The sequence below is a fragment of the Eutrigla gurnardus genome (genome assembly GCF_963514095.1).
Source record: "Eutrigla gurnardus genome assembly, chromosome: 4".
NCBI classification, from domain to species: domain Eukaryota; kingdom Metazoa; phylum Chordata; class Actinopteri; order Perciformes; family Triglidae; genus Eutrigla; species Eutrigla gurnardus.
Genome location: NC_139918.1, coordinates 11,610,101 through 11,631,278, shown reverse-complemented (window position 1 = coordinate 11,631,278; position 21,178 = coordinate 11,610,101). Strand labels below are relative to the sequence as shown.

At 42.9% G+C, this 21,178-nt stretch overlaps 1 protein-coding gene across 1 annotated transcript; it reads right to left on the bottom strand.

Annotated features, from left to right (window-relative positions):
• Positions 1 to 8,762: 8,762 nt before the first annotated feature.
• LOC311012414 (uncharacterized protein) lies at positions 8,763 to 20,822 on the bottom strand (the record flags this gene model as incomplete). The annotated part of the gene is made up of 10 exons (XM_084007879.1): positions 8,763 to 10,130; positions 10,907 to 10,984; positions 11,126 to 11,200; positions 11,333 to 11,407; positions 11,710 to 11,781; positions 11,951 to 12,025; positions 12,131 to 12,217; positions 12,382 to 12,436; positions 12,972 to 13,062; positions 20,699 to 20,822. The coding sequence occupies 10 exons, from the start codon at positions 20,820 to 20,822 to the stop codon at positions 9,867 to 9,869; spliced, it is 996 nt and encodes a 331-aa protein (XP_083864005.1). The 3' UTR covers positions 8,763 to 9,866.
• Positions 20,823 to 21,178: the final 356 nt, after the last annotated feature.

Below are 21,178 nucleotides of genomic sequence, written 5' to 3'. Positions count from 1 at the left end.
CAGGTTTGTTTGTAGAAAGTCAGTAGCAAGCATTTTAATAATGGACCCTTGGATGATGTTACTTCATCAGATCTGCTGTTCAGTAACACGTTGATCTCCTCTTGGCACTCACTGAGATTTAGTTTCTGCAAAAACTCAGAGTAGCCTGTCTGAAGGCTCTGTGCCACAGATGAGATGAACTGTTCACAAAAGTTCTCCATTGTGTCTGGAGAGAAAGGAGGGGGGTTATGCAAATCACCTGATAAGGTGACTGGCGGTTCTCTTTTAGAGAGGTCAGCTTCACGCTCTAATGATTCTATACAGCAACTCAGACTTACTGTAGGCTGCTTACTTAATTCTTTGCCAAAGGCACGCTAACTGAAATGCGCGGCAGGAACAGTTAGGGAATTATTTAGAAATTTTAACTCGAGCTAGAACCCGTGGTGGAAATAGCAAGGTACAATTTCAACGTTCACAGAGTCGGTGCACTCTGTGGCTCTATTCTCTGCTCTACTTCTAGTAAAGGGAGAATACGGTGGCTTTACTTGTTCGGTGCTAATCGCAAGAAAAAAGAATGTATTTGTTGTTATACTGATGTGGGTGCACAGGTGAGCTGCGTCGACCTGTGACTTACAATGGAGATGTTAGTACTCTTCTACAGCCTGTGGACTGTCAATGAGGTGTCTCTAGCACCTCTGGTGAGTAATAACAGTGTTATAACGCGTCTTAGTATCCCTACCACTGCGTAGTTTGTTAGTATTGTTGTCAAACAATAAATGGCTAATCACAACATGCATATGCAACCCTCAACTGTATTTGCTTGGCAAATAGTAACAGGGAGCAAACAAATCGATCCTTGAACATCGATTTCTAAACAATGATATCAATAACAACAATTCCCATTATTGTTATTATTACTATAATTCTCAGGTTATTGTGCATAAATCTCTGGATAAAGCTGGTTTAAGAAGCCCTCACACGGGGCGACATTTATGTTAGGGTTGTAGCAGGAGCAGATTTGGTTATCAACAGTTAACTATCAATATCAATATGATTATCGGTATTAATAATTATATTTAATATATTATCATGATATAATCATGAATAAACGGGGCACCACCCTGGGATCAGGGAAAAGATAACCTAAAACTGTATTCAGTCTCAATATGAAGGTTTTATACTCACATGCCAATCATCGTGATCATTGGCATAGGAGTACAAAACCAATCGAACAATTAAAAGGCGTGAAATTCAAGCACTAGCCTTCACAACCTGCTGTTATCCAGTGACATATACACAACAAGCACAAGAGACCGCTAGTTATAATATAATAAGATTTATTAAAATCAGTAATAATGATCACAATCAATAACACTGCAATTAACAAAGCCTTATTACCTAACTACCTAACACACAAAACTAAGCTAAACAGAAGGAGAGACACACGTGGAGTGTGTGTGTGCGTATGTGTGTGTGTGCGTGCGTGTGCGTGTGTGCGTGCGTGCGTGCGTGCGTGTCGAGAGAGAGAGGGAGAGATAGCTGATGTGCGGCCACCAGATGGAGCTATTCCTCGCAGCGTTCAGGGGCGGAGCCACTGAGGTTCGATGGGGTAGCGAGAGAGAGAGAGAGAGAGAGAGGTGGAGCTATTCCTCGCAGCGGTCAGGGGCGGAGCCACTGAGGTCTGACGGAGTAGCGAGAGAGAGAGAGAGAGAGAGAGAGAGTGAGATAGCCGTATGTAGCCACCAGATGTAGCTATGTCCCTAGCGCCCGCCGGGAACAGCTGGCTTAGGACACGTGTGTGCGGTGTGTGTGTGTTAGCGGGGCACAAACAAAGAGAGAGGATGCGCGAGCGATATTCGGAGGGACAGAAAGCGTGCCGTTACCACACGGGCTCGCGTGAATGAACTGGCGTTTATTCCGCGAGACCGGTCTTTTAACTGATAGTAGAGGCTTTCTGAGCTCGCGAATATGGCGGAGGTTAGTCGAAAACACTGTTACAGAAATCAACCCAGCTGCGTGTACACAATCAGTATTCAAATACAGCAGCACATGAACCAACGGACTCGGCGGTCCGCGATCAGAACTTAAAACACATTAACAAGAATTACAAGCATATCCTACACTATCACTTGTGTCTCTGCCCAGACTGATAGCCTCTTACTGGTATCGTTGCGTAAGACGATGACGGCGTTCCGTAACGGCGGTGGTTCGTGAGTCCCCGGCGTCAGCGGGGGACGTGATGAGTCGGCTTCGTCCAGACGAGAGCGGAGCGGGTTTCCTCTCGTTGATCAAACTCAAATAAAGAAAACAGTCCGTGTTTCTTTCTTCCACGGACGGCGATATAATCGCGGCTTGGCGATTTAGTCAGCTTACTTCAGACAGCGTCTGGTAGCTGGACGGCAGGAACCGGCTTGGTTCCTCTTGTTGCAGCGGTGCGCTGCGGGAGGGGGTCGCCTCCCGTTGCAACGTGGAGTTGCGCCGGTTGTAGGAAGAGGCCAGTAGGAGTCGGAGTAAGAGTGAATAAGAGAGCGTTCTCCGGGCGGCTTCGGTTTATAAAGCTCAGGCCGCTCCAGGGGACCCCCCGGGGTTCCCTGAAGATGTCAGCCAATAGGATGGTTGGGTGGCGTCGCATCTCTCACCTGGGTGAGATGTGAAACTAAAATGGCGGTGTAGTTTTTAATCCCCTTTGTCCCTTTGTCCTGGCCGCATGTGTAGGCTTCTGTAGGCCGCATTGTGTAGTCCTAACGGTTAGGTCCCAACAGTCCCCCTTTTGGTCTGAAGGTTGAGGTGTGGGACGCAACCTTCGGAGCAACATAAGGGCCGAACCGTCCATGTATTCCTTGACACATGTGGGAGTCCAAACAGTCTGTATATTCCATGGAAAAGAGGTTAAACAGTTCATTCAGGTTAAAGTCCATAACTTGATCCTCTTGTTGCAGCATTGTCTGGGCAGAGATTGAGGCAAGGTCTGGGCAGAGATTTCTACGGTCTGGGCAGAGATTTCTAACCATCTAACCTATATCAAACATCTGCTAAGACACAATTTTCACAAACATCAACATTGTCATTACACTCAGGTAGTTTCAAACAGGACACACCCCAACTATGAAACGGAACGAAGGAGGAAAAGGAGAAGGGGTTAGTGGTCGTTTGGTTTACTCCTGGAGAAGATTTAAGTTAGCCATATTTACTATGTTGTGGCTCAGGGCTGTAACGCTCCATGTAGCCAGAAACAGAGGAAATGTCAGAGGCGCTGTCATTATCTGAGTTGTCATGTTTGTACACTGCTGGTTCACGTGACTGGGACAGAATTTCGGAGTAGGGCTTCCTACTACTTCTGTGTGAATGCCCATCTCGACGCAGTTGGTGGGCATGTCGGTGATGCTCAGTATCCCCCCGCCGTCTCTTACCAGGCTTCTGGGGGGAGTTTAGTGATGGTTGGGTCGCGTCACGCCATAGCGCTATCGTTTTTATCAGCTTCTCGATCGGGTCGCACGGATCCCTATCTTCGTCAGTTTGGGAGTTTGTCTGATTCCAGGGGCGTGCTGGCAGCTCACCCCCTTTCGCGCTGTTATGAGGGCTCTGCTTTAAGGCGGCGGATGTTTGGGAGTTACTCTCGTTCCTTGGTTTTGTCTGATTCCTGGGGCGTGCTGGCCGCTCACCCCCTTTCGCGCTGTTACGAGGGCTATGCTTTAAGGCGGCAGACGTTTCGGACGCAGATGTGTCGAAGTTAGCGGGCTGGCTTTTAAGTTTGCGCGCTAAGTGGGTTTCCCAAGCCATCTGTGCGTAATTACGAATCTCTTGCATGGAGAGTCGATGTGTCCTGAAGTGTATGGTGGCATCGTAGCGCACACTTTCGTGTAGGTTATGCAGGAAGAGGGCCTTGAAGGCAGGCTCTTCCTCCACTCCTGGGGAGTTACGGCCCTGAGCATAGGCGGCCCTGAAGCGCCAATAGTACTCCGTGGGTGATTCCTGCTCCTCATGTACGACGGCGAGGGCACTGATCGTAGCGGCGGCGGGATCCCAGTCCCGGCTATACTCCTTCCGGAGTGCTGCACAAAGTCTGGGGTATCGGTCCTGGGTTCTGGGTGCAAGTGTTCCTATGAAACTGCGGACATGTCTGGTTGTGGTCTTCCCGACTAGTCTGAGCTTCTCCCGTGAGGAGGCATGGGGGAGGTCAATCAGGAGTCTGTCTAACTCTCTCAAATATTCGTCAATATTATGGTTTGAGTTGTCGGGATCAAAATGTTGAATATCTTTAGCCATGCTCTCAAGCTCTTCAAAGCGGAAGCGCTGTGGCGTCCTTTCTGGTGAAGGCGAGACTAAGCTAGGTTGAGGAGGCGCGTCGCAAATTACAGGTTTGTTCCAAAGATAGGAAGATTTTGGAGGAGAACTTGTGTAAGTTCCACTGCTGGTTTCTTCGCTGTCTGTGTCGGAGCAATGGGAAGCTGCGTAGCCGTTACCGCTATCTCTCAGTGGAGTTTGTCTTAAGGACTTTGTGTCCGCTGGTAACTGTTCCCATCTTCTGCATGGCGGAGGAGTCGTATTTTCACTACAAAAAGAGTGGGAGTCGGAGAAGCCGGAATCACACTGACTGGCCGAGTCGGCTGAGGGAGGACATTCTGGTTTAGACTTCGACCACCTGTTTTTGTAGGACAAAAACTGGGACTCTGTGGTGTGCAGGACATCTAAATAACGCATGGCTCTCATGTCTGCTGCTTGAGCGTCGTGGAGGCGACAAGCACTTTGCTCCTCTAGTGCTACCACTTTTTTCTCTAGGGCAGATTTACTCTGAACCAAGAGACAGGTTTGTTTGTAGAAAGTCAGTAGCAAGCATTTTAATAATGGACCCTTGGATGATGTTACTTCATCAGATCTGCTGTTCAGTAACACGTTGATCTCCTCTTGGCACTCACTGAGATTTAGTTTCTGCAAAAACTCAGAGTAGCCTGTCTGAAGGCTCTGTGCCACAGATGAGATGAACTGTTCACAAAAGTTCTCCATTGTGTCTGGAGAGAAAGGAGGGGGGTTATGCAAATCACCTGATAAGGTGACTGGCGGTTCTCTTTTAGAGAGGTCAGCTTCACGCTCTAATGATTCTATACAGCAACTCAGACTTACTGTAGGCTGCTTACTTAATTCTTTGCCAAAGGCACGCTAACTGAAATGCGCGGCAGGAACAGTTAGGGAATTATTTAGAAATTTTAACTCGAGCTAGAACCCGTGGTGGAAATAGCAAGGTACAATTTCAACGTTCACAGAGTCGGTGCACTCTGTGGCTCTATTCTCTGCTCTACTTCTAGTAAAGGGAGAATACGGTGGCTTTACTTGTTCGGTGCTAATCGCAAGAAAAAAGAATGTATTTGTTGTTATACTGATGTGGGTGCACAGGTGAGCTGCGTCGACCTGTGACTTACAATGGAGATGTTAGTACTCTTCTACAGCCTGTGGACTGTCAATGAGGTGTCTCTAGCACCTCTGGTGAGTAATAACAGTGTTATAACGCGTCTTAGTATCCCTACCACTGCGTAGTTTGTTAGTATTGTTGTCAAACAATAAATGGCTAATCACAACATGCATATGCAACCCTCAACTGTATTTGCTTGGCAAATAGTAACAGGGAGCAAACAAATCGATCCTTGAACATCGATTTCTAAACAATGATATCAATAACAACAATTCCCATTATTGTTATTATTACTATAATTCTCAGGTTATTGTGCATAAATCTCTGGATAAAGCTGGTTTAAGAAGCCCTCACACGGGGCGACATTTATGTTAGGGTTGTAGCAGGAGCAGATTTGGTTATCAACAGTTAACTATCAATATCAATATGATTATCGGTATTAATAATTATATTTAATATATTATCATGATATAATCATGAATAAACGGGGCACCACCCTGGGATCAGGGAAAAGATAACCTAAAACTGTATTCAGTCTCAATATGAAGGTTTTATACTCACATGCCAATCATCGTGATCATTGGCATAGGAGTACAAAACCAATCGAACAATTAAAAGGCGTGAAATTCAAGCACTAGCCTTCACAACCTGCTGTTATCCAGTGACATATACACAACAAGCACAAGAGACCGCTAGTTATAATATAATAAGATTTATTAAAATCAGTAATAATGATCACAATCAATAACACTGCAATTAACAAAGCCTTATTACCTAACTACCTAACACACAAAACTAAGCTAAACAGAAGGAGAGACACACGTGGAGTGTGTGTGTGCGTATGTGTGTGTGTGCGTGCGTGTGCGTGTGTGCGTGCGTGCGTGCGTGCGTGTCGAGAGAGAGAGGGAGAGATAGCTGATGTGCGGCCACCAGATGGAGCTATTCCTCGCAGCGTTCAGGGGCGGAGCCACTGAGGTTCGATGGGGTAGCGAGAGAGAGAGAGAGAGAGAGAGGTGGAGCTATTCCTCGCAGCGGTCAGGGGCGGAGCCACTGAGGTCTGACGGAGTAGCGAGAGAGAGAGAGAGAGAGAGAGAGAGTGAGATAGCCGTATGTAGCCACCAGATGTAGCTATGTCCCTAGCGCCCGCCGGGAACAGCTGGCTTAGGACACGTGTGTGCGGTGTGTGTGTGTTAGCGGGGCACAAACAAAGAGAGAGAGGATGCGCGAGCGATATTCGGAGGGACAGAAAGCGTGCCGTTACCACACGGGCTCGCGTGAATGAACTGGCGTTTATTCCGCGAGACCGGTCTTTTAACTGATAGTAGAGGCTTTCTGAGCTCGCGAATATGGCGGAGGTTAGTCGAAAACACTGTTACAGAAATCAACCCAGCTGCGTGTACACAATCAGTATTCAAATACAGCAGCACATGAACCAACGGACTCGGCGGTCCGCGATCAGAACTTAAAACACATTAACAAGAATTACAAGCATATCCTACACTATCACTTGTGTCTCTGCCCAGACTGATAGCCTCTTACTGGTATCGTTGCGTAAGACGATGACGGCGTTCCGTAACGGCGGTGGTTCGTGAGTCCCCGGCGTCAGCGGGGGACGTGATGAGTCGGCTTCGTCCAGACGAGAGCGGAGCGGGTTTCCTCTCGTTGATCAAACTCAAATAAAGAAAACAGTCCGTGTTTCTTTCTTCCACGGACGGCGATATAATCGCGGCTTGGCGATTTAGTCAGCTTACTTCAGACAGCGTCTGGTAGCTGGACGGCAGGAACCGGCTTGGTTCCTCTTGTTGCAGCGGTGCGCTGCGGGAGGGGGTCGCCTCCCGTTGCAACGTGGAGTTGCGCCGGTTGTAGGAAGAGGCCAGTAGGAGTCGGAGTAAGAGTGAATAAGAGAGCGTTCTCCGGGCGGCTTCGGTTTATAAAGCTCAGGCCGCTCCAGGGGACCCCCCGGGGTTCCCTGAAGATGTCAGCCAATAGGATGGTTGGGTGGCGTCGCATCTCTCACCTGGGTGAGATGTGAAACTAAAATGGCGGTGTAGTTTTTAATCCCCTTTGTCCCTTTGTCCTGGCCGCATGTGTAGGCTTCTGTAGGCCGCATTGTGTAGTCCTAACGGTTAGGTCCCAACAGTAGTATGGGTACTGGAACGCAGTGACAGACATGTTTTTCTTGCCAATAGACATCTACTGTGCCCTCAAATTTTCAGTCCTCCACACTGCATCTTGGAGGTATGCATGCATAGAGGCTTGCATATTGTGGCAGATCAATTAGCATGCATTTTCTTTTGAACATCGTCACATCAAATATCACTTTCCTGCCCTGCAATACTCTTTTCAGACCAACTACATTTTGTACATTAATTAATGTACTGTGTGATCTATCATACTGTTTTCCAAGAGCAAAGCATTTTCTGTTACCTTGTTGCTCTACTATAATGTAATAGTAAACAGTGATTATGTGTCCATTTTGTAACAAAACAGTGAAGCTGTTCCTTTTCACTACTCTAGTAAACTCTTGTGAGTAATACAGTTGTCCTTTCACTAGAAGTCTACTGAATATTTTCACAACTGTATCCACGGTGACTGAAAGTTGCTCTCTCACGGCCAGTATCTCTTCACTAGTAAGTTTTCGTGAATAATGCAAACCAAGGGTAACTACCTGATCTGCTACTCTTTCAAACTGCTTCAGTCTTTTTTGACCAGTTAAGTGGTTATACAGCTGGATGCATTCAGGCACAGCATTTCTCAATGCATCATTTCTCAAAAGAGGCAATACTTGTCTATATGTGAATTCTTTCATTATCTGGAAAGGAACACATTGAGTGCCATGAAACATTTTTAGTATGTCCCCATTAAATGACTCAAAAATATAGCCTGAATGTGCCCATAAAGGTCCCCAATTCTTTACAGATTCAGGCAAATGAAGACATAAATGTACATTAAATGACACATTTTGCTTTCCATAGAGTGTTTCAAATTGTTTGACAAAATCTACAACCAGTTTTTCACATCTTTTTAACTCATCTGTTGTAATAATGTCCTTGCATAGTAAGAACATGAATGTGACAAGGATTAACTAGTGTTTGTAAAATACCTGGGGCAGAATTCCTTTTAGCACAAAGATACTATAAAACAGTAACCAGTTCTGCCATTCACTAGCCTTCCAAAACCTCCTTTGCTGAAAAGATCGGGGCACTCTTGTCACATTGCAAGGAGGCTTGATTAGTAAGAGTTGCTGATCAAGTTCAGTCACTCTATTCCCAATATAATATGGCTTCTCGTGGTTTTCACTGTCCAGCCACATGCTTGTCATTTGCCGAACCACACCAAGATGTATATTATGCATATGGTCAGGGGGCATGCCAGATATGATGTCAAAGTGTGGAATGTTTATAAGACATGTGGGTCCTTTAACACCCCTCACAGATTTTGTGGTACGCAGAGCCTCCCTTGCATCATTTATGGTTGAAGCATGGTCCCTTTTTGGAACATCTATGTATGGGTATGCCCTAACAGTACCATTTCCCTTTTGAACTTGTTCACCAGGATGTAAACAGAGGCTGCACCCGTAATGACCATTGAACTGGGTCATGTTTTGTAGTATGGGCCTGGCAACTGAATCACACATCATAAGAGCTGCCACAACTCTACATTGTTCCAAAATGCTGTTTCTTTTTAACTTGAAGCCCACAGTTGACAACTTCTGACACTCTAGAGTGAACGGCTTTAAAAATGTATTAACATTTGGCTTTTTACTGCCAAACCACAAGCCAAAAAGTAAAACATTTTCTTTGCGTACAGGGTAAGGAAGCTCGTTTACAATCCCTTGTAATGGCCAAATACTATACAGTGACGATTTAAACACAGGTACACCATCGCAGTTGAGTGTTAAGGAGTATCCATGAGGACAATCAAGTGGGCCTCCATTTTTGCTCAGATTATGGTACATTTTACCACTACATATATCATCATAATTTTCAGAATTACATGTGCCATTTCCTGACTTGAGAGAACCTGCAACATCTTCTCTTTGAAGAAGATGTTCCAACTGTGTCTGGATTGGTAAGTATATGAAGAAGTTTCCATTCTTCAGTGAGCTGTTTTTATCCCACGTTGTGTTGCACACAGTACACTGCCCTTCACTAACTTCGTCACCAATGTAATATTCACAATTTGGACAGTATATGTGACATTGTAGGTGACCTTGTATTGGCTTAAGCTCTTTTAAGAACAGATGCTTTGAGGTTGACGGTGTGTTTTCTGGACAGTGAATATTAATCAAATCCAGAAGATCAGAGAGGGCCAAACCAGTGAGTGCGTGTCTCAAAACAAACGAGAGTATAAGTAAAAAACTCTGAGCTTTGGTTAGTCGTGATCCAGTGTAAAGTGGCTCTTCATTTACATGAGGAAACTTTTAATTGCTGCCTTCTCCCAAACGTGATTCCTCATTCACTGACTCATCAGTACTGTCTTAATAGACAGGGGCAAATTGTTCTCCACTGCCAAGAATGGATTCAGAGTCAGAGTCAGTAAAAGACTGCCTTCGTTCAAACACACCGATACCGACACCGTCATCCACGTTATCAGGAATGAAGTTATTTGATGACTCTGATGCTGGGCTCAAATTTGGTGGATCACTGAAGTGAAGATCACACTCTGTGGAACATTCATCCTCAAACAAGAGTGGGGATGTAGGATATCTGGGCATAAATTCACCATGGTCTGCATGCAGGCTCTGTAATAGGGAGAAAAGAAAAAGTAAATTCTGATTATTTGAAAATAACATAAGAAATAAAATAGACCCACAAACATTTTACAAATGAATTAATTTTGCAAAATAGGAAATTAACATTTCAGAGGAACTGCCTGGGTTTTCAGGACACATGAGAACTAATACCAATTTAGATTGAAAAAGCAGGCTGCTTAAACCTGCTAAGTGGAACAATGACAATGATCCTGAATGTCTAATTCTGACAAATTTGTATTATTACATCTTTTCAGCAGGAAGTAGTTCCCATCGAAACTTGTCACCCACAAGGGCTGAGGATTATGTCGGGTATCCATGCCATTGTTTTTGGAAAAAGGGGTGTTGCGGCTGAGTCTCTAATTTTTTACATTATTAAATCTACTCCAAAATGTACAGCAGCATATGGCCATACCAGGTAATTTTAGAAACAATGTTGGAACTCTACAGAGCTGTACCAGAGGATTTTAGTTGTTTTGGAGAAGGCTGCTATGGAATTGTGCTAGCTGCCTCCTGTGTGTTGTGTGGACAAAGACATCACCTGTGTTTCAAGTGGCAGGGGGGTGAATAGATACTGTATGACAACATTTTCACTTTTGGGTGAACTGTTCCTCTAAAGCTCAATTATTCAGAAATTGACTGAACTTGCCCACATGATCAATCTTACCTGATCCTGTAAAACTCAATCTGCTGAAATAAAATTGTGACTTACATACAGTATAGCATCTATGAAACTAACCCATTCATATACTTTTCTTTATAATTACAGTGGTGTGTTGAGCATCATGAGCATCTTCAGAGAAGTTTTCAACGTCATGGTCAGAATCATCATGACCCATCAAGTTCTGTTTTTTGAGAACAATGATCAAGTCTTTACTAATTTTCAAATTAAGCAGCTTCACACACATTCACACAAGAAAAGGCTTATGCTTTGCTTTTACTGAAGGATGCATTGATCATTTACGCTTATTATAACTGGTACCTACAGAGACTTCTTTTCCTGAAAGGCACCGCTGTCCACTGAGAGGGGTCCAAGCTTCAGAGAGATCATCGGCTATCCCCTAAAAAATAATTAAAAACACACATAAAAATAAAAACAAATGTGTTGACAGTAAATGAAACAGTTTGGTTATGGTTAGTGTATCAAAATATGATCTTAGATCAGTGCCAAGTTAAAAGTACATTCTACTTACGGTAATGTCACCAACATCGTGTGCATCTTCAGAACCATTGTCAGAGTCGTGGTCAGAGGAATTATGATTCAGGTTCTGTTGTGTAAGAATAAAAAGTCTTGATTAAATTACAGTTTTTAAGTAGCTTCAGTGAATCAGTCAAACACAGAAACCAGTAGGGCTATAGACAATGACCTGAAACCTATAGCAAAATATATCACAGTACACCTTGCCATGCACAACCATCCACTTTGGTGCAATGTTTTTTAATGTGCTGGCTGGGGGGATACCAGCTGAAATCAAGCATTTTCTTACTCTCAAATGCTAATACTTGCTAAAGTTGATAGCGTTGCTAAAGAATACATTGTTCAACTACACACCACACAGTTGAAACTTACACAGACTTCTGCTCCTGACACACTTTGTTGTCCACTGAGAGGAGCCCAAGCTTCAGAATCGTCATCAGTTATCTGAAAAACAGATTACAAAATAAATACCCATACATAGTCTCCAAAACAACCTGCATGTGGCCAAAGCTACCAAGATGTAACTTGGTTAATTCTTATTGATATTAAGAGATATTTTTAAACAAACCTTACACATAGAATGTGCAATTTGAAAAAAGTACACTATACTTACGGCAATGTGGGTGACATCATGTGCATCTTCAGAACCATTGTCAGAGTAGTGGTCAGAGGAATTATGATTCAGGTTCTGTTATATGAGAACAATAGATCACAAAAGACACTATTGAGCTATTATTGGTCACAATGTATCATGACTATCTTGGTAACAAGACATTAAGCAGCTGAAACTTACATCGACTTCTTCTGTAGTTGTTGATAGACTTTGGGAAGATAGTCCACTTAGGGGGCTCCAGACCTCTGAACTGTCATGGGCTCTTGGCTAAAAATAAAAAAAAGGACAAAGTTCTCACATATTATGTCCAAAACACTTTCTATGTAGACTTTCTGTCTTCTTTCCTGAAGACAGAACAGACACACAGCACAAGTAACTTTCAAAAGGTCTACAAAAAGGTGTAACTTTATATTTACATATTCATGACTCACCAGATCCTGGATTGACTGATGAACCTCAATGTTGTTTGCCTCTGTCAGTGCTTTCCTGTGATTAAGGATGCAAATGATAAGAAAAAATTGCTTGATTTTAATAAATGTATATCTTTCAAACACCGACGGATTTTAATGTTTCCCCCAAAAAGCTTGTCTATTCATAACAAGACATATGTGATGGCTCAGCTACTGCATGTCTGAAAATTAGTTAATGAAAGTAAGAAGTTTAAAAAGTCCCAGTCATAATCCAGTCAACTCTGACTAAACCTAAGAATTTGCACTTCAAAGGTTTAGGGTTAGGAAAAGATCATGTTTTTGGTCGCTACAAACACAGCTGGAAAAATACCTATCCGTGGTTTACAGAAGCATACAATGACAACATTTTATTCTGGCGACTGGGCTGCCCTTCATCATCCCTACCGCGAAACCAGTTGAATGAAGCAAGCATCAGCTAACTGCTAACGTTAGCTACGTTAGCATGAACAGCTAAAACACAGCCAAAGTTACCGGTTGCGTAACCTAACGCTAGTAAAGAATCACAACTGCGCTGCTTATTATAGTCGGCTAGGATGAAGCAAAACACTAACCTTTTTTTCCATCGTTTTGTTCTTGCTGGAATCTCCGTTTTATCGGAACCAGGGAGAATATATTTCCTTTTCAATCGGTCCATTTTTTCCCCTGGGACATATGAGCGTTCTGATCGCGACTGATGGACAAGTGCGCCGTGATTGGTCCGCAAAACCGGAAAACGATGCCAACCACAGCACAGTAGTATTAGCCAATCATAGCACAGTAGGGCGGGACTAGGCGGCGCACTCTCGCGATAAGGAAAAGGCCGCTTAAATTGTAGATAGGCAGCAACAGCTACGTTTGAATTTGCTAAATAAAATGTCGAAGTATCGGTATGCCCTTGTGTCTTGGACTAAGGGACCAGACAAAGATGCGGTTAGCATTGTACCAACAAACTGGATAATTGACTTTGACCCAACAGATACTTCCAGAACATATCTTGTTGAATGTCGCATGGCTAACACCAAGAAGCCTGTGAACGGATGGCAAGTTGAGCATGCAGTGGTGCTGCAGTTAGCAGGTAAGTTCAGCCCTTAATTTTAATAGTGACCATAACTTAAATTAGAAAACTCTTAGGCCAGCATGCTAATAAGGTAACAATTAGCAATGTATAGCCAGGTGTACCTTAAGGCGGGTCCACACCGCACCGACTGCCCGACTCGCGTCGGTAAATGAAGTCGGGCTACTTAATATGGCCGACTCGAATGGCGGATTACACATTTGAATCGGCTGAAATGAACGCCGACGTGGGCCGATTCGAGCGACCACACCAAGGAGACTCATGTCACGTACGCCGACTCTCTCAAAGACGCCGATTTTCGGTCCGCTGTGGACCCGCCTTTATTGCAAAATAGGCTAAATGACACCCACTCAGGGTGATCACACATCAGGCAATAATGACCAACTAGCTGCACATTACTTGGATTTACAGGGCTACTTTTGAAAGAAATCAATAATGGGACACATTATTAATTTTGAAAGTTTACTGTTAGCCCTCAAGTATACAGTGTTTTATAGCTTGTAACGTTAATGGTGTTGATTTTTGGCATCTTGTTGGCATTTAAAATTCTGTCTTCCCACATTAATGTAGAAAAAGAGTCTACACTGAAATCCGCTGAGCGGGAACTTGTAAAAGTGGACGTGCCACAAGACCACAAGAGACTCAGAAAACCCAAACGCCTGTTCTTTGATGAAGATGAGGATTCGAGGCCCACTGGAGACAAACTGTGAAATTCCAAGAAAGGTAATTGAACAGCTATACAATGCACTAGGTGGTGATACTGGGTTGCAGTTGGATGTGACCAAAGACAGCACTACCGTCTATACAGGCTACTGCCTTCTCCATATTCTCTCATTTAGACAATGCATTAGTGTGTATTAGTACAGCTTTGAAATAGATTTTCTGTTTATAGAGCCACACCATACTATATACAGTATATCAGAGTTCTGCAACATGATTACTTTTTAATACATTAGGAATTGAAAATTGAAAATGTCCTCAAAACTGGAACTGGTATCAAATTAGAGTATTTGTGTGTTGGTTCATCCATAATCAAAAGTCAATATCTTTACCCTATAGAAAAAGCCCAAACTTGTAGCTCAGAGACGGGCTGAGGAAGAAATTCTTTCTGAAGACAACCAACTTACCCCAGGAATCCGGAGTCCAGGAGAATCTTCCAGCAATGAAAATGCTGCCCAAATCAGAGACCTTCAGAACCAGGTCAAGGCTTTGCAGAAGGAAAATACCAAACTGCGCAACATGGCAGTTAAAGGCAAGTATCTCTCTTTAAGTTTAAATAGTAATGAGTACCTCTTCATTTTAGATAAAATAGATTAATGTGGTAGGAGGAAATAGCTTTGCTGCCAGATGAATCTTGAATTTCACATCGCGAGATTCAGTCTGGTGATGATTCCCATAGATGCTAGAAAATAGGTGGGCTTGCATTCGGACAAACCAATCATTAATTTAGCACGCTGCCTTCAGTTAAGCATATGAGACAAGAAGTAGTCAATACAGTTGCTAAATCTTATTCCATGTGTGATCTTCAACACCTAGCCAGGGTTTTTACTGGCTTAAAATGGGCTTTGGAGGTGCCCAACCCTTGCAGTGACTGCAGTTACTCACCATGGAAAGAAATCACGCTTTACATGGCAAACAGCTGAGTTGGGCTACTTTTCCTTTTTCATTGATGTCTTATTACCCAGGACCTGCTAAATACTGGACGTGCATGCGCCTAGAGCGGTCTCCTGTAGTCGAGTGTGATCATTTAAAGCATAGGCTACTATCCAACATCGGAATTGTCAACATCAAATGAGTTTGAACGAGCCACGAATTACTCAAATCAATATGTGTAAGCTTGAAAATTCAGTAGCAACATGGAGAGCATTAATTATTATTATTATTATTATTATTATTATTAAGCATCATTCAGATCATTTATGTTGGACAAAAACGCCTACTTGTTTACATCAGTGTTACTACTGCAAATGCCACTCACTGTTCTTTGCTGGAGTGAGATACCACCAAACTGTTCAAGTTTATTTAGGGCCCTTAATCACTGTTTATAGAAAATGAAACGCCACTCCCTGACTTGAAACCTTGTAGCGGTCAAGAAAAAACTCCCAACACCAAAAAAAGGGAAAAATAGAAGAACCAACCTCAGGGCCAGCCACCTGCTGCCTGCTGCTCATTCATTGAAACGTGCCCTCTCCTGGCCAGAGTGTGCAATACAGCAAAAGTATAACAACTAAGTGAAGTAGAGAAAATCCTGCTAGTTTGGCCATTTGATATGTGGTAAGCCTGCCTTCCCAGAATGTTATGAATGGGGAATGGTGGAAGACTGTATCTCACATTGTGAAAACATGCGAGGTTCATCTGGCTTGTGAGGCTAAGAAATAATACACAAAGCTATAATCATTACGGCACATCTTCCTTTGACTCAATATACAGTCAACGTGGTTGCCACCTGTATAATTTTGTAGCACACTAATTTTTTAATTCAAAATATTTTCCAGAGATTCCTGCTTTGTTAGTGGACGTGAGAAAGGTTATCACCAAGAATAATCCCATCAAAGATGTCAGCGTCAGTGAGGTTGAAAGTGAGGGTGAAACCGTGACACCTTGCAAACCTTCAGAAGTAAGTATTTTTACAATTGGTACGTTCTGAGTTCTAAAAACATATAGACTAGCATTCTGTTGCTTGTGGTGATTTTCTTGTTTTTTGTTCTGTTTTTTACAATTAATAAGGTGAAACTGGGGAATGATGGCGCCACCACTGTCTCAGCTCATTGCTGGGACACTGCAAAAGCACAAAATACAGCTAATGGCACTGCATGAAAAGTCGGATTTTCGTCCCTGTAAACGCCCGGAAATCTCCCTAATTTTCGGGAGTTAACGACAATTTACAGGCTGCGAACGCCGCGTTCGTCTGTGCCGAAAATTGTCGGAAACGAACCACAGCGAAGGCTCTAATTAGCATATGAATAGCAGCGAAACCGCGCCTGGCCAGAGATGGCTTGAATATCCTCACTCAGGATTGGATGAAACCACTAGTTTTAAACAAGTATAATCGCTCGTGATTGGTTGGCAGATCTGGTCATTATAAATGTAAAGCCAACCCACGTTGGCAGATCTGTCACTATTGGTCAACCTGATGAGTCATTATAAATGTAAACCCCACCCCCGTTGGCAGATGTGTTACTATTGGTCACACTGGGTCTTTTAAACAAGAATAATCACTAGTGATTGGTTAGCAGATCTATCACTGTATATATACATATATATATATATACACACATATATATATATATATATATATATATATATATATATATATATATATATATATATATATATATATCTGTTTATATATATATTTATACATATATATATACACACACATATATTTATTTTTATTTATTTATATATTTATAAATATAAATATGAATGAATTTATTGAGGAAAGGAAAAATTGCCAGGAGGAAGTATTCAAAGAAAGAGCTTTATTGACAACACAACACACAACTGTACAAATTTGCCCACACAACAAACAAATGAACTGGCGACATTCTGTCCGAATTTGGTCAATTTTACAGCCGCCTGCGGTGCGTGGCCCTGTACTTGGGAGTCTTCTCTAATCGCGACTGTAGAGTCGCACAGAGCTCGGTGAGCTCCTGGCTGTCGCACAATCCATCCAGACACCCCGCCAACGACGCCGTCCTCCTCATCAGACATCATGTCTGTGGTGGCGCACTTCCAACGGTCCGCCTCATCGCCAGCAAGCACACTCCGTCTCGCTTCCAGCAGCTGTAAAACAATAAATAAAGACAATCAGTACTGCGCGATGCACTGCGCATGGACACAACACATCTATTAATGCACCTGAAAAATAGGTTTAGGTAGGTTTGGTCACATTGACCAAAAACGGATCTAATAAATCTAATAAGTCTTACCCTCTTTCTCCTGGAACGACTCCGAGCTGACGTCTTCACAGCTTCCGCCTGCGATGCGAGATCAGGCTGTGTGTGTCTGAAGCTCCTGCGTACCGTTTCATAGAATGTCTTACAGGCAGCTGGAAAACAATTAAATGAGTGGTATGAATAAGAAAACTTAAGTCACAGTAAAATTAAAACAAGGAAGAAGAAAACAGTAAAAGTTACTTACACACAATGGCGTCACTATCAGCGTCATAGAAATCCAGACTTGCGGACAAAGCTCCGAGCAAGTAAGAGGTCACAGCTTCGTTATGAGGCGAGGTTCGTCTGTGAAAACAAAATGAACAGTTAAGATCGGTATCTACTGTTAACGCATCTATTTCCTTATACAGCAGAATGAAAGCATATTCTTTAAATCGTACCCTTGCTCCGGTTCGTAGCGCCTACAATTCGTCTCCGAGTTGTGAAGACGGCGTACTGCTTCCTGTAAAAGACCAACAACATACACTTAACAAAGCAACTTAACGTTACACTGGTTCCTCTCTCTTGTTCTTTTACAAGGCTACTATGCTACTTTTAGCTTGGACTATTAGCTTTTAAGCTACTTTTAGCTTGGGCTTGCTTTGCTAATTTTAGCTTAGCTAGCAGTCACCGAACATATTCTTACCGCAATCATCCTGAGAGTCTCCAGCAGTCCTGGGACATCCTCAGAGTCTCCAGCAGTCCTGGATATAAGAATTATAACATTTAAACCACATTTTCTTAAGTGAAGCCTCTCAGAGCAGCATTCCTGCTGGCGGTGAACGTGAACGTCTCCGTATCGTTCCCTCCACTGAATGAGGCGCCCGGTGCCTGCATCCGTCCCTTTAACGGACAACGGTGCACGGCGTTATTAATCACCGTTAGTAAATATATAACCACGGTTTAACATAAGCACTATATTATTAGTTAACGTCGGTAAAAACGGCACATTTTCCGCTTCGCTTGCGCTCGCTAACCTCTGTGGTAAATTAGCGTCAGTAGGCTAGCCGGCTGCCAGGACCTTCGATTCGTAACGTACAACGTTTGCTTTGCTTACAAAGTTTGGCTTTGTTTGGTTTAGTAGATTTGAGACCATCAGAGAGTTTATGCAGCTCAAGAAGCTTCAGACAGAATTCTGCAGCCTGCTGACAGCGAGCACGACTTGCATGAGAAAACAACACAAAGTGTGTGTGTGTGTGTGTGTGGATATATGTACATATATAGACAAATATATGGTTATATATCACAACATATATATATCAACATATATTTTTCCTCATAATTGTGTACATATATTGCACATACATGTTCCCATATAAATTTGAATATATAGTACATATATGTTCATATATATACACCCAATATTCACCATATTTTATCATATATATATAATGAAGTGTATTATTACATATAAAATTACATATATTAAGATATATAAGTACATATATTTTTCAATATATGAAAAGCGGCAATTCCTTATGTATTTTTCAATATATTGTAATATATTAACACAATATATTATTATGTATATTTTCAATCACACAAAATCAGAACAGTAAATAATTTAATATATTGACAGTTCATCCATCCATCCATTTTCTACCGCTTATCCTGTATTCAGGGTCGCGGGGGGGCTGGAGCCGATCCCAGCTGTCATTGGGCGAAGGCAGGGTTCACCCTGGACAGGACGCCAGTCTATCACAGGGCCGACACTTAGAGACAGACAACCATTCACACTCACATTCACACCTACGGGCAATTTAGAGTCACCAATGAACCTATCCCCATGCATGTCTTTGGACTGTGGGAGGAAGCCGGAGAACCCGGAGAGAACCCACGCTTACACAGGGAGAACATGCAAACTCCACACAGAAGGAACCCGGGCCGACCCGGGGATCGAACCCGGGACCCTCTTGCTGTGAGGCGAGAGTGCTACCCACTACACCACCGTGCAGCCACTTGACAGTTAATATATAGGGAAATATATTTTCTTTGCGTAAGGGTACATTAACCCAAGTTCTGTACAGAGATGAATCTTTACATATTTGTTATGTGATCTTGTGTGTGTTTAACTTGTATCAATGCTTCTCTCTTGTATAAATGCTTCTGTCTTGTTTAGAACAATCCTGCAAAAAATGGGCCTGGAGGGAAGCATGGAGCCCCAACAGGCTAAAAAGAAATGGGACAATTTGAAAAAGAAATATAAAGTATGTGCAGGTTTGGATAATGATATGAAAACTACATTTGTTTTTGCCAAGTTAATAAATACTTTGATAAAGGAACATAGAAAAAACCTCCAAGGCACCTCATGGTATGGTCAAACTTCAAAAACACAGTCCTTCAACACGTTTTGCCATCAAGCCTTCATCAGGAAGTTAAACATTAATTTTCTTCGTTTCTTTATCATTACATGAATCCCATTACAAAGAGTACCTGAAACGTTTTTTTTTGTCCATGAAGCACTCCTTTTTCAAGACATTTTAAATAAACACTTTACAGACAATTGCTGTTGTTTAAGTGATTGATTTCCTCTGCCTTAGGAACGCAAAGATCCAGGGACAGGGCAGGGAGTCGGTGGGAGGCTCACTGCTGCCACCTGGCCCTGGTTTGTCCTCATGGATGAGGTATTGGGACAGAGGCCGTCAATTACGCCGCCTGTCCTAATTGCCTCCATCCCAGAGGACACACCAGGGCCAAGTGCTGCAGTGGGTGAGCAGGAGCAGCAGCAGGAGGAGGAGGAGGAGAGGCGGCCAGGGCCGGCAGGAAGGAGCAGAAAGAGGAAAAGGGACGAGTTGATGGAATTAATAAGAGAGGACATGATATTACAGAGGGAGATTGAGGAAAGAAGAGAGAGCAGAGAGAGAATGGAAAGACTTTTTGGTTTGTTGGAGAGAGCGATTGAGAGGCGTTAATTTTCTTTTGGGTGTGGATGTTTTTTTTCTGTTCAATTAAGTTCTGTTAGTAAGTTGTTAATGAAAAATATTGTGTATATAGTTAAATTAAAATCTTATTACCTACACTATCTGTTCCACTTCTTATTTACAACTAAAGTAAACTTTTGAACTGCTTTTCAGTGACAAGAAAGTCAATTTATTTTTTGTCATTAAATATTGAATATGTTTAAAAGAGAGGCAAGAATAAAATATTAATACTAAATACTACTGCACAACATTTAAACATCCCACCACAAAATACTTCAACAAACAAAACTGTTTACAAAACACTTAAAATAGGAATAGCTTTAAAATTATTTTACTTGCCCTCTAAAGGTAATCATGGTCGAGTAAACCCTCCTCCAGGGCAGACACCTCGGCAGACAGCTGGTCCCGCCACGGTGCTCCACTGGCTGCCTCCAACCCCTTCTCCCCCTCATCCTCCTGCATGTCGTCCTGCACTTCATCCTCTGGGGCCATGATGTCACAGGCCCCCAGTCAAATGTTGTGCAGGACGGCACATGCTGTTATGACCTGTAGAAAACGAGAAAAAAAAGATTAATTTAAAGTAATTGTAATGTTATTTTATTTAACTTAATTTAGTGGTATTCACCATTTAACAATAATTCTGTTCTGTTGGGTAATGACATACCTGAGGCACAAAGGTGTGGTGCACCTCCAGCGCTTGGAGGAAGATGGCCCTGAACCTGGTCTTCATCATCCCAAATGCACGCTCTATGATGGAGCGTGCCCTGGAGTGATGGACATTGAAGCGCTGGGCTCCCACACCTTGCACTGGACGTTTGTAGGGAGTGATGAGGGGGAGTGGATGTTGG